At 33.6% G+C, this 15,487-nt stretch overlaps 2 protein-coding genes across 5 annotated transcripts; both read right to left on the minus strand.

Moving 5' to 3' along the window:
• Positions 1-276: 276 nt before the first annotated feature.
• LOC107430979 (uncharacterized) lies at positions 277-4,130 on the minus strand. 3 transcript variants are annotated; one of them, XM_025078965.3, is made up of 7 exons: positions 3,853-4,130; positions 3,669-3,762; positions 3,001-3,403; positions 1,570-2,705; positions 1,059-1,206; positions 716-956; positions 277-471 (listed from the first exon to the last, which is right to left on the minus strand). In XM_025078965.3, exons 3-5 carry the CDS (start codon positions 3,341-3,343, stop codon positions 1,132-1,134), a joined length of 1,554 nt encoding a protein of 517 aa, XP_024934733.3. In that variant the 5' UTR covers positions 3,344-3,403; positions 3,669-3,762; positions 3,853-4,130; the 3' UTR covers positions 277-471; positions 716-956; positions 1,059-1,131. The 3 variants fall into 3 exon arrangements, with proteins under 3 accessions (XP_024934733.3, XP_024934734.3, XP_024934732.3); XM_025078966.3 differs by lacking the exon at positions 3,669-3,762 and having other exon boundaries at positions 716-904; positions 3,853-4,128; XM_025078964.3 differs by lacking the exon at positions 3,669-3,762 and having other exon boundaries at positions 3,853-4,128.
• A 1,581-nt stretch (positions 4,131-5,711) lies between these two features.
• LOC107430997 (probable methyltransferase PMT21) lies at positions 5,712-10,930 on the minus strand. 2 transcript variants are annotated; one of them, XM_025078962.3, is made up of 9 exons: positions 10,730-10,930; positions 10,607-10,630; positions 8,602-8,904; positions 8,360-8,508; positions 8,027-8,222; positions 7,727-7,937; positions 6,901-7,576; positions 6,700-6,777; positions 5,712-6,492 (listed from the first exon to the last, which is right to left on the minus strand). In XM_025078962.3, exons 3-9 carry the CDS (start codon positions 8,878-8,880, stop codon positions 6,273-6,275), a joined length of 1,809 nt encoding a protein of 602 aa, XP_024934730.3. In that variant the 5' UTR covers positions 8,881-8,904; positions 10,607-10,630; positions 10,730-10,930; the 3' UTR covers positions 5,712-6,272. The 2 variants fall into 2 exon arrangements, with proteins under 2 accessions (XP_024934730.3, XP_015897359.3); XM_016041873.4 differs by lacking the exons at positions 10,607-10,630; positions 10,730-10,930 and adding an exon at positions 10,010-10,176.
• Positions 10,931-15,487: the final 4,557 nt, after the last annotated feature.

The following is a 15,487-nucleotide window of genomic DNA, read 5'->3' on the forward strand; positions in this document are numbered from 1 at the left end:
AAAATCCAAAGCATAATCACAGTTCATGAAACCAAAAATAAAAATTGAACATTTTAAAGAAGTATGTTATACCTTATAAATTCAATTCAAACCATAAAATACCAAGGATCACGATATGCAAAGTCAACCTTCATTGTAATAATCAACTTCGACACCATTTTTCTATGCTCCAATTGATTTGATTTTTGCAATACTATTATTATTTGTTATTTACATAGTTCAAGAATTGTTCAAGCAACAAGGAGGACGAGGAGGAAACAGAATTCAACAGCAAAATCAAAAGAAATATAATTTTATTTTTACCAATAAGTCAATAAAATTTCCTATTCCTTGTTTTCTTATTACAAGTAGCTTTCCCTAACTTCATTTTTCCAGTTGCTAGTTCACGGAACCACCTAAGACAAAGTTGTTCTCTCCATTGTATTGACCATCTCGTGAGGCTTTTCTACATCCCCTTCAAAGGTACGTTTCCTGGAAAGAAAGCATGAAAAAGGGTGTCTTGGTCAAAAAGGAAGCCACACTCCTTGAAACAACTTTAACTGACCTTACAAGCAGCGATAAACAGCATAACTTACTAGTTCGATTTACTCTCCCAAGTATAACAGCTTGGACTTAGCAATTACAACAATTGGATCCAAATCTAATAGTTTTATATGGAAAACTATTCAAGGGCCTAGATATTAAATTAGCAGTGTCTAGAAATTGAAACACTAACCCCATGTTGGCATTAATTGTATAGGGAGTTACACTGCATCAATGTCATTGAAATTGACTCATCAACATCTGCACAATTGTTGTATATAGCCACCATCACAATTGTTGATTGGATGAGAATCAAGACTAGTGCATCAACAAGGTCAGCATATTGATGTTGGGTTGAATTTTTGAACTGGAAACTGTATTCCTGAGAAGGAAATGGAGATGAAAGATTTGTAATTCAAGGCATATTGGAAAGCCTGCATTGGAGATCCAAACAAGGTTACAAGGGACATGGCATATATTGAATGTTCCAATCCAATCCAAAGTTCAGAAGTAATTTAATGCCAGATGCATATTACCACAGGCCTATGCTGTTCAAGTTTCAGAGAATAGCAGAACAAGGGCGACAATAATCCGTGAACCAGAAGAAGCTTATGTACGCCGCACAAAAATCCACCTCATCCATGTAGACAAGCAATGGTTAGAAAGGTGTTCTGGTAAATCCACCTACAAAACAGAAAAGAGATTAGAACATATCTCAAACATATAATAAAGGGATTGCAATTTCTATCTACAACCAAATGGTAGGCACCACGCTACCATACAGTATTTGGAAAATTGTCTAAACCAATCTCTCTCTCTCTCTCTCTCTCTCTCTCTCTCTCACACACACACACACACACACACAGAGCACACTGCTGATAATTTGCTTCATGGATTAAAGTAGTATATGTTGCATAATGTTCCTAAATAAAACTCAAAGCACCTTACTGCATCAATATCTGCAATATGGTAGAAAAGAACAACTTAAGCAGTAAAAGTAGAGGTGCTAAATGTAAATAGGCTAATAATGGACATACGAGAACTTACAGTGTTCCAAGATGCAGAATACCCATCTGTAGAGAGCAACCAACTTCCAACATTAGATTGCAAACCCAACCTCTTGCTTGTAGTATCAAAATCAGGAATCTCATCGTCATTGCTGTCACCATAATCATACTTTCTTTTCCTTTTCTTCCTACTTCTTCCTTTTCTCTTGCGCTTGCTTTTATTTGAAACTCCAAGATCCAAATCTGAATCACTTTCTTCTGAAAGTCCATTATAACTTACAAAAGCATATTTCTCAGATTTGCGAAAACTTATTGCATTTGTCGTGAACAGAGATTCCCAAGACTCAAGAGTTTGGCATTCTTCTGATAATATGTAATAGATAATCCACGACTGAAGTCCCAACAATTTAATTGCTTCAATGGTTTTTGTTTTAGAGCATTCTTTAATGATTGGGGCCAAACTACTTTCATTAGCAGGGATTTTTGAAATTGTCAGCATGATATCTTTTATTTCTGCTTGTGACTCATCACTACCTTCATCACGTAAAAGGCGTAAAAGCTCACGTTTTTTATTTAAAACTGCAACTAACAGTAATATTTGATCAAATGATTCACAAGCAATGCACTTGGAAAGTACAACCTCAAACAAGAAATCTAAGTTACTAAAATCCTTAGGTTCCATTCTAGGTTTAACAAATTTACGAAGCAATTCCAGAAATTTATATAGGTCCTGCTCGTCGAGAGTAATAAGAAGGCGGTGACACAGGCAAGAGAAAGATTCCTCTTTCAAGAACTCAGTTACAACTTCCCACACAGCTCTTGAGTCTTCTTTATACATCAGATCAACAAAATATTCCAAAAAGAAGTTTCTATCAAGTGACAAAATCTCACCGTCTTTTAGCGACTCAGAAAACTCACTGGATGTCCAAAATTCCGGCACATTTTCAAGGAAATTCTCCATAGTTCGTTCAACATCCAAATCAAGAAAGTAATGGGGCTTTGTAGCAACCACTGCAGGTGATTGCCCATGTTTCCCCTTCCACTCAAGCTCCTCCCAACATATATCTCGATATATGAAAGCAAATTGAGATAATGCCTTGGCACCTTTTCCACGTTCCAATCCACCAGCACTAGATGCAAAGTTAGAAAACCATTGTGATATACGCAGGGGATTTCCTGCATTATTCAAAACACTATATCATAATCACTATTTGTAAAGATTATATCAAACAATATATGCATAAATAGACCAAAAAAAAAACCTACCAAAGTCAGTCAGTCTTTGTCTAATCAACAGAAAGCAACACTACAGGAATTAAGGGGGTGAAGTAGGGATCATATATTCATATTCACCGCCAACAGTAATGTACAGAAGACAAATCCAAGATACTTTATACAGACTAATGGAACTCCACAACAAGAAAACACATAAAAAATCAACCAACTGCATAGTGCGAAAAAATTAAGTTACCTTCAAAGAATTTCTCCAGTATGTGGCTTTTCTTAGCTATGATTGATCCCGCTTTGTGTGGCGTCTTCTCAAATATCATTTGAAGGACTTGGGATGCTAAACCACGGTTCAGCGGCTTTGATCTCAATAAGTTCAAAAATAATTCACACTGCTGTTGGCGAGTGATGGAACTTATCCCAGCTATAGTGTTACAAAGCCAGAGACGAGCCTCTGATCGACCTCCAGACATCAAGAATGACTTAATAACAGACTCCATCTTATTCAAGAGAGATATTCTCATCTTTGTATTCTCATTATCCTCATTATCATTCCAGGCGGGCTCTCTTAAAAACAAATAAACCATTCTACCTCTGAAAGCTTGAATACCAAACCAGAACTCAGCTACTCCAAAACATAACAAGTCCTGCATTAAATTACTCAAATGATTTCAACAATTCCACACACACATTAACAAACAGATGAAGTCTCGGGAAAATCACAAGAGAAACACCCATGTACATAATTTTTTACTTCTTTTATTTTGGATTGAGAACACTCACGCAGAATTTTTTTAAATTTTTTCATTAAATTATCACAAACAACAATTGAAATAATGGAGAAAAAAAAATGAAATTCTTAACACACAATTTAATAGCCCGTAGATATTATATATTTAATCTTACACTAACCCATATGCTAAAAACTGGTTCCACGTCCACTAACAATGCATTATCTCTTTTGCATGTTTCAAATTCAATTTGGGGTCACTTCAATTTGTCCATACTGCACATATGTCCATGAATATGATTCTTCAAACCCCAAAAAAACTTTCCAATCTGAATAAAAAAATTTCAAAAAATGAAGAGAAATTACCCTCACGCAAATATTCAAGTGATTAAACCAAACAGCGAGAAGAAGGAAGAGCTGGCTGAATTGGAATACGGTCAGATTCGACGTCGCAACAGCAACTTCTGGTTATGGTGACTTGCAGCGGATTAGGTTTAGGGTTAGCGTTAGGGTTTAAGAAAAGAGAAATGGGCGGTGATTGAGGATGAAACCGGTTCGTAGAAAATGGCAGAAGTGGGCGTTTCGCACCACAAACCGCCGTACGTCGTTTCAGAAAGTGTAGTTAAGACCCGGGTCCGAGTTCGTCCAACGTTTTCGGTTCGGATCAATGCTCCATTTTGGGGTTCGAGCCCGTCTAAACGATCTACTATTAGGCTCTTTGAGATAATTTGTCTTAGGCCCATAACGGTAATTTCAAATTGTATTTTTATTTTATTTTCCTCAAAAAAAAATTTTTAATTTTTAGAAAAAAGTAACTAAAATAAGCAACCCCCATACAAAATATTAATTGGGATTTTTACATTGGATCATAAATTAATTGTGGAAAAAATTTAAATTAGTGTGTACAGAAATTTGGGATAATATTCTATAAAATTTGAAATAACTTTTTGGATTGGAAAAAATATTTTTTTGGCTACTCATCCTTAGAGAATAGGATATGGTTGCAAGAATAATGAATTACAAACTCAACCAACTAGTTACATGATTGAGGGGAGTGGTAAAAACAGTAATAAATATAAATTTTATTTAAAGAAATAAATTAAATAATATTTTTCCGTTCCTTATAGGATTCATTTTGGAAAGCTTAATTATCAACTCAACCACCAACTTGCATGATTGAGGTAAGTAATAAATTATTGTATACACATATTTATTATGTGTTTTCATACCATAAAAAGTCAATGTTTTAAGTCCTTTGAATATGCTTCAGATCTACATATGATATCCTACTATGATTATAATTTGAATATGTATTATAACATATATATATATATATTCTCTTAATAAATTAAGGTCAAGATTAGCAATAAATTTATCAATATACTTATCAAGAAATGAGATATGATTGTTAAAAAATTAAAATAAAATAAGTATTATTATTTAATTGATAAAAAATTAATGTTGATGAAGATAAAATTGACGTGATAATAACAAATGACATATAAAAATAACATGAAATGTGATGTACATTGACGCTGAAAACGAGGGTTTGATAACTACGATTCTTTTTTGGGTGAAAACTACTACGATCTCCTTTCATAGATAAATTTGCCGACAATTTGGCCTATATTAGAGGTAAGTACCAACCCAATCCCGCAAGAAGTCCATAAAATTGAACAAATTTATTGACTTTGAAGTCCTTTCTGTTGAAATTACCAAAACGAATTCCTTTTTGTTGAAAACACCTTTTTCTTATGTCAGTGGGCCAACTTTTCTGCAACCATTGAAATGGTTGTTATAGTAATACTTGTCCTTGACTTAATAGCTACCATGTACTTGCTTTTTTAAAGCCATAGAGTTTTGGTCTACATGCAATTTCAAAAGGGCCTTTGCAACCTTAAAAAAGAATTTTATATTACTAGCAATTTTTCTTTTTTTTAAGACTTTTTGAAGCTGGAAAATTGTCAGTCAAAAGGCTGAAAGAATCAAAGAATTGGGATTAAACCCACGGATCAATTAGAACCAGCTTTTTATTTTATTATTATTATTTTTTTTTTTTGTAAATTTATTTTAGAACCAGTTGAATTTGCATTGTTGAGCATTTGCACAAGACCAGATATCGTACAACTTCCGGGTCAAGTTTTTCGACTTGAATTTTCTTTGCTGTCCTTTTAATTTTGGAATGTAAATTTGCAGATTCAGAAGGCAAAGCATTGTGCAGAACATGTTAAAACAGTAGAGTTTAAATTCATTCAGAAATATGGTATAGAGTTCATAAACAATAGGATCGTAGCAGGCACACAACTAAATACAGTTCGATAAGAAGCAAAACTTCATTCGAACAGAAGAATCACAAACCTTGAGGATGTGAATTTCCATCACCCATGGAATATTTTCAACTTTCTTTTTTCACATCATTACATCATCATTCTTAAAATAAAGAGAAAACAATTGATTGTTGAAAAGAAAATGATACAAAGAAGAGAAAAAAAAAAAAAAAGATTATACCAAGTACACATTTGATACTTATAAAGAATATATCTATATGGTAAAAGCCCTATAAATTAACAAAATCACATTATTGAGTACCTGAAAGTCTTCAATTTGACTATTTTGATTTTAAGAATCCTTTGCTTGCTTGTTATACAATTGAACTAATCTCTTCTATGAGTGGTATTGAAGTGGCTTCTCTTCACTTCTAACCATGAAATAAATACTATTCAACCCTCCAAGAGAAATAATCAGCATGGCTTGAGTTTCTTCTATGTATTCTGATCATGGAGTGATCATGAACTTTTATTAGAAGAATACCAGAGTTTTTTCTGGCAGATCAGCATCTTCTCGTTTTCAACATCATACTCGGTGTCTTCTTTTCGACAACTCCACCTCATTCCCTTGGCAATTGCAGCAACAGCATCCACAAAGTATCTGGATTCCCGAATGATTGCATACCCATTTGGACGCAGAATCCGGTCCATCTCCAAGAGAACATATTTCATATCACATCTGCCAAAGAAGTGAATATATTAGAACCAACTGAACTTCAATTCAACCTGCCCCTAGCAATGTAAGTGTTGTGAACATCAAATTGAGAAACCTTGTTCAGAACACGTTCAGCATATACATTATGGTTCTATGATTTACTACTTAGCATTAATCTGTAAAAGCAAGCCTAGTTTGAGGAAAAATAGCAGCTTAAGCCCCAATTCTTACCTGTGACTTTCTGCTGTGAAGAGTCCATCCAGATGAAGGAGATCATAAGTTCGAGGATAAGTAGAGAAAGCCTCACACCTGCCAAAGCAACAAAAAACAAATAAACACAAAAGCCGACCTGCTTGAATAAAACAGAAAGGTAATGAGAGATATGGTATGCCTTGATGATTCAGATGCTCAAATAAATTAAATCCAAATTACCAATCATGGTAGGTTCCAATAAGGCCGCGATCATAGACAACAGCAAGCGTATTGGCACCATAGGAAGAGACCACATTCATGACCCACACAGGATCATCAATCAAAGCTGCAGCAAAACCTCCAAAAACTGTATTCATGTCCATGACATTCCTAATCTTGTCAGTCCCAATTGCTGGGACCAACTTTTTGTAGTGCTTTGCACGCACCTTCCACTTACTGTCATCATGCTTGAACACACTAGCACTGCCTCCATGAACACCTGAAATGCGTTCCGGTGCAACATGTAACCGCTCTGGCCATTTAGGGAGCGATGCCAAAGCTGATTTCTTATACTTTGGGTTTGGAACAACAACACAAGAGCGAAGCGGAGTGTACCATGCTGAGTCTGGTTCAAAGCTGTCATCACATTTTGGCGGATAAACATCAGGTTTAGCAAGCTTTTCATAACAATTGTTATTTGCAGATTTCTGCCAAACAGCAATGTCATCCTTTTGTTTGTACAACTTGAAGCACATTGAAGTTAGCAGTTTCTGCAACTTATCATAATCTGATTTTTGCTCCTCTATAGTTGTATTCCACCCACGCCAGCGGTGTTCATAGTTGACAGGAGGACCAGACAGCACCCAGAAGCCTCCAGGACGGAGTATGCGATGAATTTCTAGGAGGTAAATTCCACCTGAAAGCAAGTACCAAAAGCACCGTTAACCACATTAACAGAGTAACCATTTGGATTTGATGCAACATAATTTTCATCTTAAGAGAAGTGGTCCTAGCAAAAGATTCTCTTTGATCATGCATGCTCATTAAAATTTGTGAGAAGAATTACCAAATTCTGTCCATGGAATGAGGCATCTTGAGCAGTGAGCCATATCAAATGACTTTGAGGGGAATGGAAGCCTTTGGGTAGAAATGATGCCGAGGATAGCTGGAATTCCACGTTCCAAAGCGAACTGGACTTGAGCTTCATGATTATCCCTTGGAGCGAGAGAAACAGTTAAAATCCCACGATCCAACAAATCACCTCCCCAACTTGCAACCTTGAAATTTAACAATAAAACAGATTATTAAGTCACATAATTGATTATATCCATCAAATCTTTCAAAAACATATAACAACAATACTCACCCCGCACCCAGTATCAATGGCAGTTCGAACAGTCCCATCTTTCATTCCTGGAATAAGATCTTGCATCAAATCAACATACTCACTAACACCTCTCGGGAACATAGTACCCCCACCAGGAAAGATGAATTTCTCTCCTTCCTTCCTCAACCAGTTCTGATTAGATTTCTGCTTGTTAATCCAGTTATAAGGCACATTCCTGAACTCACATACACATAACAAAATTCAGTTAAATTTCATAGAAATTCTCAAAGTGCATAAAGGAATGCAGTGCAAGTATAGTTCTTTGGCATCAAATATAAAACTCACATCACAAACAGACAACAGACTACTTACCGGTACCAGCATTCATCCCGACTCTTTGGCCATGTGATTGGTACCTTATACCCATCTGGGGGTGGAATTAAGCATTCCTTCCTCTCAAATACCGGAGGGCAATGGCGTTCCATAAAAGTAAGCCGATGAGTACCATACTTCTTCCATATCTGTACAAATAAATATTTATCAATGTTACATAACAATGAACTCGGTCCAGACCCTAAAGTGTCTATACTACCAGGGAATGACAAATTAAGTACCTTTGGGTTTGTGCACGGAGTGTAATCTTGATAGTCAATGCTGCATTCAGGAAAGTTAACGGACTTCATTTGAAGAGAGCCAACTCCAACTTCCGTGGAAGATTGGACCGCCTTTGCGACATCCTTAGCATCATTGTTGTCAAATCTGTGCTTCTCAGAACAGAAGAGTCCACCAAGATAAAAGGAAAAGCCACACAGCACAAAAAACATGATCGTCATTGGGACAGCCCGAGAATTTTTATCCTGCTGAGAACCAGGTTTTCCATCCTTGTGCTTCATTTTCCCCAGAAAATTATTAGATATCTGCAGGGGCACATGGCGAGTTAGTAATTACAAAGTCGTGTTCTTTTTTTTTAATAAGTAATCAGTATAAACTATCAGTATCCCAAAATGCATTATGAATCTATAATTTAATACTAAAGAGAACAAATTAAAATCCAATTGGAACTTATAACAGCTTCGAAACAGACATCTTATCAAACACTAGTACCGTTTCTTTCCAAATGCATCCTAAAGATCCACAAAACTAAAAGACAAGATCGAGTTGTTGAAAGGACTTATGGTGACATCCATATAAACAGAGTAGCTTCAGGAAAATGGGTCTTTGATAAACAGGGCACTTATCCATCAACGAAAAAGTAAAACTATACCTTTAGAAGACGAAGATCTATAGATCCTTGAGCAGCAACCAAGTAAGAAACTCTCAAGAAATTTAGTATCGTTATTTTTTTTTTATTTTTAAGGGGGAAAAAAAGATAATATAAACTTATCGGATAATTGCCAATTTATTTAATGATTTATATATAAGATAAATAGAACAAATTTTCATTGGATAAGCTGCTGCTAATTCATCTAAAATGAATTTCTTCATCTTACGTACATGGAAAGAGTGAAAGAAACCAAAAGAAAATCAGACTCGGTTTTCAAGAACAGATCCAGTTCATGAATACCAAAACGTACTCATTCACTAAAAAGAAACAAGAAATAGAAACTCGGGGGAGGTGAAAAAAAGATTAACATTGGTCAAAACAACAAAATATATATATTTTTTTTTAAAAAAAAAAGAAAAAAAGAAATTATACAGATCCAATGGCGAAAATCAACCATGAAAACCACTTGTATAAGCTGTAAAGTATAAGATCTGAATATGAATAACCGAAATCAGCCCCTTTCCATGTCACCCAAACTTTACATTTCCCACATGATAGGCCCAACTTTTATCAAACTGGACGGTCCCAGAGGACCTATCTCACCCCCACTAAGTCAAAAGTTGCAAAGAAAAAAAAAAAAAAAAAAAAAAAAAGAAAAAGCAAAGCAATGGATCTTAAACACCAAAACCATTGAATGCAAAAAAGAAAATAAAAGTGAAAAAACTTAATCATTATCTTGAAGCGTAAGAAAAGTTTACATGATTCAATTCTGCCTTGCTTCACAAAATCAGCTGATTTTTTTTTTTTTCTTTTCTTCTGAATCATCAACACGATTCCAATTCAAGGTTCATCGGAATTTTGCAAAAAGGAGAGGTAAACCTCGTTAGATGGCGAAGCATTTGCAACCAAACCTCGCCATATGACAAACCCATCAACCATTTTCCGAATTACATCTTCTAAATAAAACCACTATGCATTTTCTTTTACTCAAAATAGTAAATCAAGGCAACAACAAATTTATTTTTTATTTTTTATTTTTTATTTTTTTTCCGTAGATATGGGAATGCAGATAAGCAAAATACCACGTAAGATATTATCAAAAACCGAGACTTTGCAAATTACAAATCACCATTATCCAAGAATAGGAAAAACCAAAAAACAAAAACAAAAAATGGGATTCGCAGTGAAAAAATCCAGATCTGTTGTGCAATAGCAAGAAAACCCATTCATGAAAATCAACCATATTAACAATAGAAGAAGATCTGAGAGAAGAAGAACAAAGAACATAAGTTCCAAAAGACCAAGAAACAGTATCGACGGGAAAAAAATGATTAAGAAAGAAAGCGAATAGATACCTCTCAGGGCAGTCTCTTTACAATCTTTTCCCGGAAAACCAGAGGAGAAAAGTCAGATGGGTCTGTCTACAAAACTCTCACTGAGGAAAAGAAAAGAGAAGCGAGAGAGAGAAACAGACAGACCTTCAGCAAATGGATATAGAGAAACACTGTGAGATCTTTCTGCCTCCTCTCTCATACAGCTCCAATCCAATCCACATACATATGTATATTTATAACACTTTCCCCAACTTCCTCTCACTCCGCGTTGCTGTCCCCACGACCCCTTTTCTGTCCCTCCCTCAAATTCACAGTTCATAAATTCACAAACCCATTTCTCTTTCTCTCTCTAGTGGTAAGTTCTTGCTTTGTCATTCTCTATACTCTTTTATATTCTCTCTCCACCTTTTCCTTTCTTTTCTTTCTTTTTCCTTTTTTTTTTTTTTCTATCCTTTTATTTTTCTTACTTGGATGTGAATCCACCAACCAACCACCAAGTAAAAAAAAAAAAAACAATTACTACCCGTGAAACTAAATTACATGCGACTAAAATACAATTTTTTTTTCTTTTTTTGGGTTTTCTTTTTAATATTTTAGCCAATAAAGAGAGCTGGGATTTTTTATTTTTGGATTATTTTGTTTCGTTTGTCTGCCGTCTATAAAAAGACACTGTTTGTACTAGTTGTTTATTCAAACCTCTTCAATTGGGTCTTGAAGCTTCGGTCAGTCCAACACCTCACCACCAATAACATCTTCTATACTTTTATACCGTATTTACCCCTGTATACTTCATAATTTTTTTCCACTCTTTTGTCTTTAAAGTACTTTTCTCTTTTTTCTTCTTTTTTTTTTTGTGATCTACAAGTAGATGATTTTAAAGTCATATTCTTCCACACTCATGTCCCTTCATTTTATATCAGAATCTTCAAAACTAATAAGAATTCTAGTTCTCTGCCACTTCTCATTTCTTCTTCTTTTTTTTTTCTTTTTTTTGTTGGGGTTCCCTTTGCTTTCGCTTTTTATTTTTGGATACTTAAGCAACATATTAATTCCACCATTCCATAATGCACTAGTTTTATTTTTTTATTTTTTTATTTTAATGAATAAACTCATTTTCATACCCGGATTTTTAGAAGGAATAGTGGTCAAGTACTTGGTTTTTTTGGTAATGAAAGCACTTGGTTTCTACAACAAGGAATTAAAAGACCAAATAGTGGTAGTGTAAAAGACCAAATAGTCTTTTGGTAATGAGCAAAAGACCAAATAGTTAGTAGTTAGTACACATGGTATTAATAATGAGCTCTCTGTCCAAGCGTGCTATCACAATTCTATCCTGGAAAAATAGATGTTCGATCATGCCAATTGCCAAACAGTATTTTACACTGAACCTTTATATGCTTATAAGTTAAAACCATGGTCCATCATATATATATATATATATATTGAGAAAAACTGTGAGGTATTTTATATATTTTCCATGACATAAGCTGATCTTTATCTCAATGAGTTACGTAAATATTTTTCTTCATCTTTTTTTTTTTTTTTTATAAGAATCAAAGATTTCATAAAATTCCAAAAAGGAAATGCCGAAGTTCACAGAAGAATTCGAGGTCAATTTCATACAAAAAGCTACATGGATATTGAATACTTCTATTAGTCATTTACAAGACTCGGACAGTTTGAGATTTGAAAACCATCCTCTTATCATCACACTTTTAACGGACAGAAATAGACAATGATATTCCATCCTTCACAAAAACCCACAAAATATATTACAAAACACATGCTGCAGAAAAACGTTAATCGAGCCTTTTGTGTAGTAAAATCCAAAAGTTTTACATATTTAGATTAAAAATTTTGTTTTCTAGTCCTTATAAATTGTGAAGAACAAAGTTTTTTTTTTTTTTTTTTTTTTGGGGGGGGGCTACAAACTTGAAGTAGTAAAGATTTGGTGACAAAGTTGGAATAAACAAACTATGTCATATATCAATCATTCCGCCAATTGCTTATTCTTCCTCGCTTCAGCAACCATATATAGTATACATATATTGATTAGCGAAGTAACATATCATATTTTAAAACATATACAGGGACATTATCCATAAATTTTAGATTTTCCTTCTGATTAGCAATAAATTATATATTACCCCATTTTTGGGGCATACATAATTATTTTTATTTTTTTCCCTTTGTTGAATGATCATTAGATTAAGAAATCCATACATGAAATGCTCATTCAATCTACTCTCCAGCTGATCTGGTTTTTTGAACAATAGAGTATACAACTTATCTTAAAAAAAATTGCATAAAGCATATTATTAAAGCTATGAGATTTAAAAGTATGAAATAAGACAACTATAATCTCATTCAATTTTCATCCTTTTATTTAATCTTTCTTTTTTATATCACTTCCTATGCTTCTTTTTATTCTATCCGTACGACGTGCGAGAGAGTCGGTGGATGGCATCATTTTCCTATAACCATTAATTCCAAAGATGGAAATTGACAAATTTATCCTCACTCCTTTAGCTTTATTATTATTTATTATTTTGTTATATTTAGTTTTCCCTTCAAGAAAAATCAAGCTAAAGCTTAATTATTGCACAAATATTTATTTTATTTTATTTTTTATAATTTCCTAATCATGCTACCAAGTAGTGGCCAACACACAAATAGCATCACATTTTAAAATTTGGAAGCAAAAAATTATATATTTATCAAACTTTAAGATGAACATTGAGCTGGAAAAATAAAAATTAGTAATTAAACAAAAACAACATTACAAAGTAATTATCCGTAAGTGAAAAATTCCAGATATGTCCCCAATCTTTTGACATTTTGTAAGTCACATTGTTAGCTCCGGCATGGAATTTATTGGACCATTTATGGTCACCATGCACGCTGTGCTAAGAGCCAGAGCAAATTTCACTGCCAGTTGGGGCCAAACTTGAGTAAATGTATAGATTTACATATAGCACTTTTTTTTCTTTTTTTTTTTTTTTTTTTTTTGGGTGGACTTCAACTTGGTGGTGCATAACATTTTGATAAAGGCCTTTGTTAATGTAGGTCATGTACCCTAAAAGGAAAGGGGTGCTATGTTCCTTTCTTGGACACAAATAATAATAATAATTATATAAATAAAAAGTAAAAACATGTTGTATAATAAGAGTGGCTCTCGATTCAATAATTTCTTTTAGCCCATTTTCCCATTTGCAGTTAAGCACACACACACACACAAGTAAAGCTGAGCTGGGTTCAAGCAACCGAAAGAAAAGATAAAGCTTGGATCAGAATTCAGATTCGTAGAAAAGGTAATGTAGGTATTTCAATGAGATCGATGAGTACTTTTAGCTTCAACAGCACAAGAAAGAAAATAAATAGAAAAATAAAAGCAAAAGCCTACTCGTTCTAAATTACATTATTATATATATGTATATATATATATTCCATATGGTTTGTGTGTTTTGTATTTTTATTGTCATGTATACTTTTTAAGATTATAAAGATCCTCGTTAATATTCAAAATATTGACAAAATTGTAACACAAAATCTCACATATACCCTAATGGATGAATATTGGCAAAGTAGGAGGTTTGTTTCAAAGATAGTTTTTATATTTTTACTAATTGTATTGATAAAGGGTTAAGACATTGATTAACAGCCTACCCTTTTCTTTTTAATGTGTTAATTAATCCACCCAAAAGTCGAATTGTAAATTAAAGTACATTATAAATGGTAAAATAAAGAAGAAAAAAAAATGAGTTTTTTTTTTTGTCCTTTTGTGTCTGTGGGTTGAATCATGATAAACAAATGACAGATCGACGAAGTACATTTATTATCGGGGAATGAGAGTCAAAAACCTCAATAAGTCAAATAGTTGTATGACATTTGCCTCGAAAGGTGAGCAAGCCAATAAATAGGAAGGTCCAAGATAAGCACATGAGGACGCCACCACATAAATAATTATACTCACACAGCTATAATGTGAATGAGTAGCACTGTAGATTCAATGAAGTTATTTTAGGAAACCCACAGACAAAGACTTTAATTTTATTTTATATTTTAAAAATTATTATAATCATTTTCTTCTTTGGTGCTTGTGATTGGAGGTGGTATTGATTACCTATTTAATCTTATGCTCAGTGGGGTTGGCATGGAAGTTGGGGGCACAAAGTCAGAAAATCACAGGATTTTTTTATGACTTTTTCCCATTTTTATTTTCCTTTTTTAATTTTTTTGTTAAAAAGTATTTATAATTTTTGCTGTTTCTTGTTGGCTTCTTATGTCAGTAGTCAACACGGCCAATGTAAAATTCCTATGGTCGAGGACCCAATTATTTCAATTTTATACCTTTTTATTTTTTTTTTTGGCTAAGGATTTCAATTTGGTACTTGAGAATATTTGAAATTGAACCAATTGCCAATATATTTTATTCTATACTAGAACCAACCAAAAAACACATACTATGGGATAATTCAGAACATGCTCTTCTTCCCTTGCCCACAATGTTTAGCCATTTTCAAAATGTTTGGCTGCCAAAGTTTCCAAGCCAAACCCATTAACATTTTCTGAGGTCTTCAACAAATGGGATAGGACCAAGAATTAGAAAATAAAAAAAATATATATATATAATAAAGAGAGAAAAAAATTTAAGAGTTATAAAATTTTGTCAATTTTTCCATAGGATGGCCAGCTATCCATTAAATTTGATTAATGCAACACGATCAAAATGCTCATCATTGTTTCCACAACAAATAAAAATAAAAATAAAAATAAATATGCTCATCATTGGTCTAAAACTTTAAAAAAATAAAAATAAAAATAAACAATGGTTGTCAACGATGACTCTGTGTAGAATTAGAAGAATATTATTGACTCCAAAGGTAACAATGGAAGTACCAC

This window comes from Ziziphus jujuba, chromosome 6, assembly GCF_031755915.1.
Source record: "Ziziphus jujuba cultivar Dongzao chromosome 6, ASM3175591v1".
NCBI classification, from domain to species: Eukaryota; Viridiplantae; Streptophyta; class Magnoliopsida; order Rosales; family Rhamnaceae; genus Ziziphus; species Ziziphus jujuba.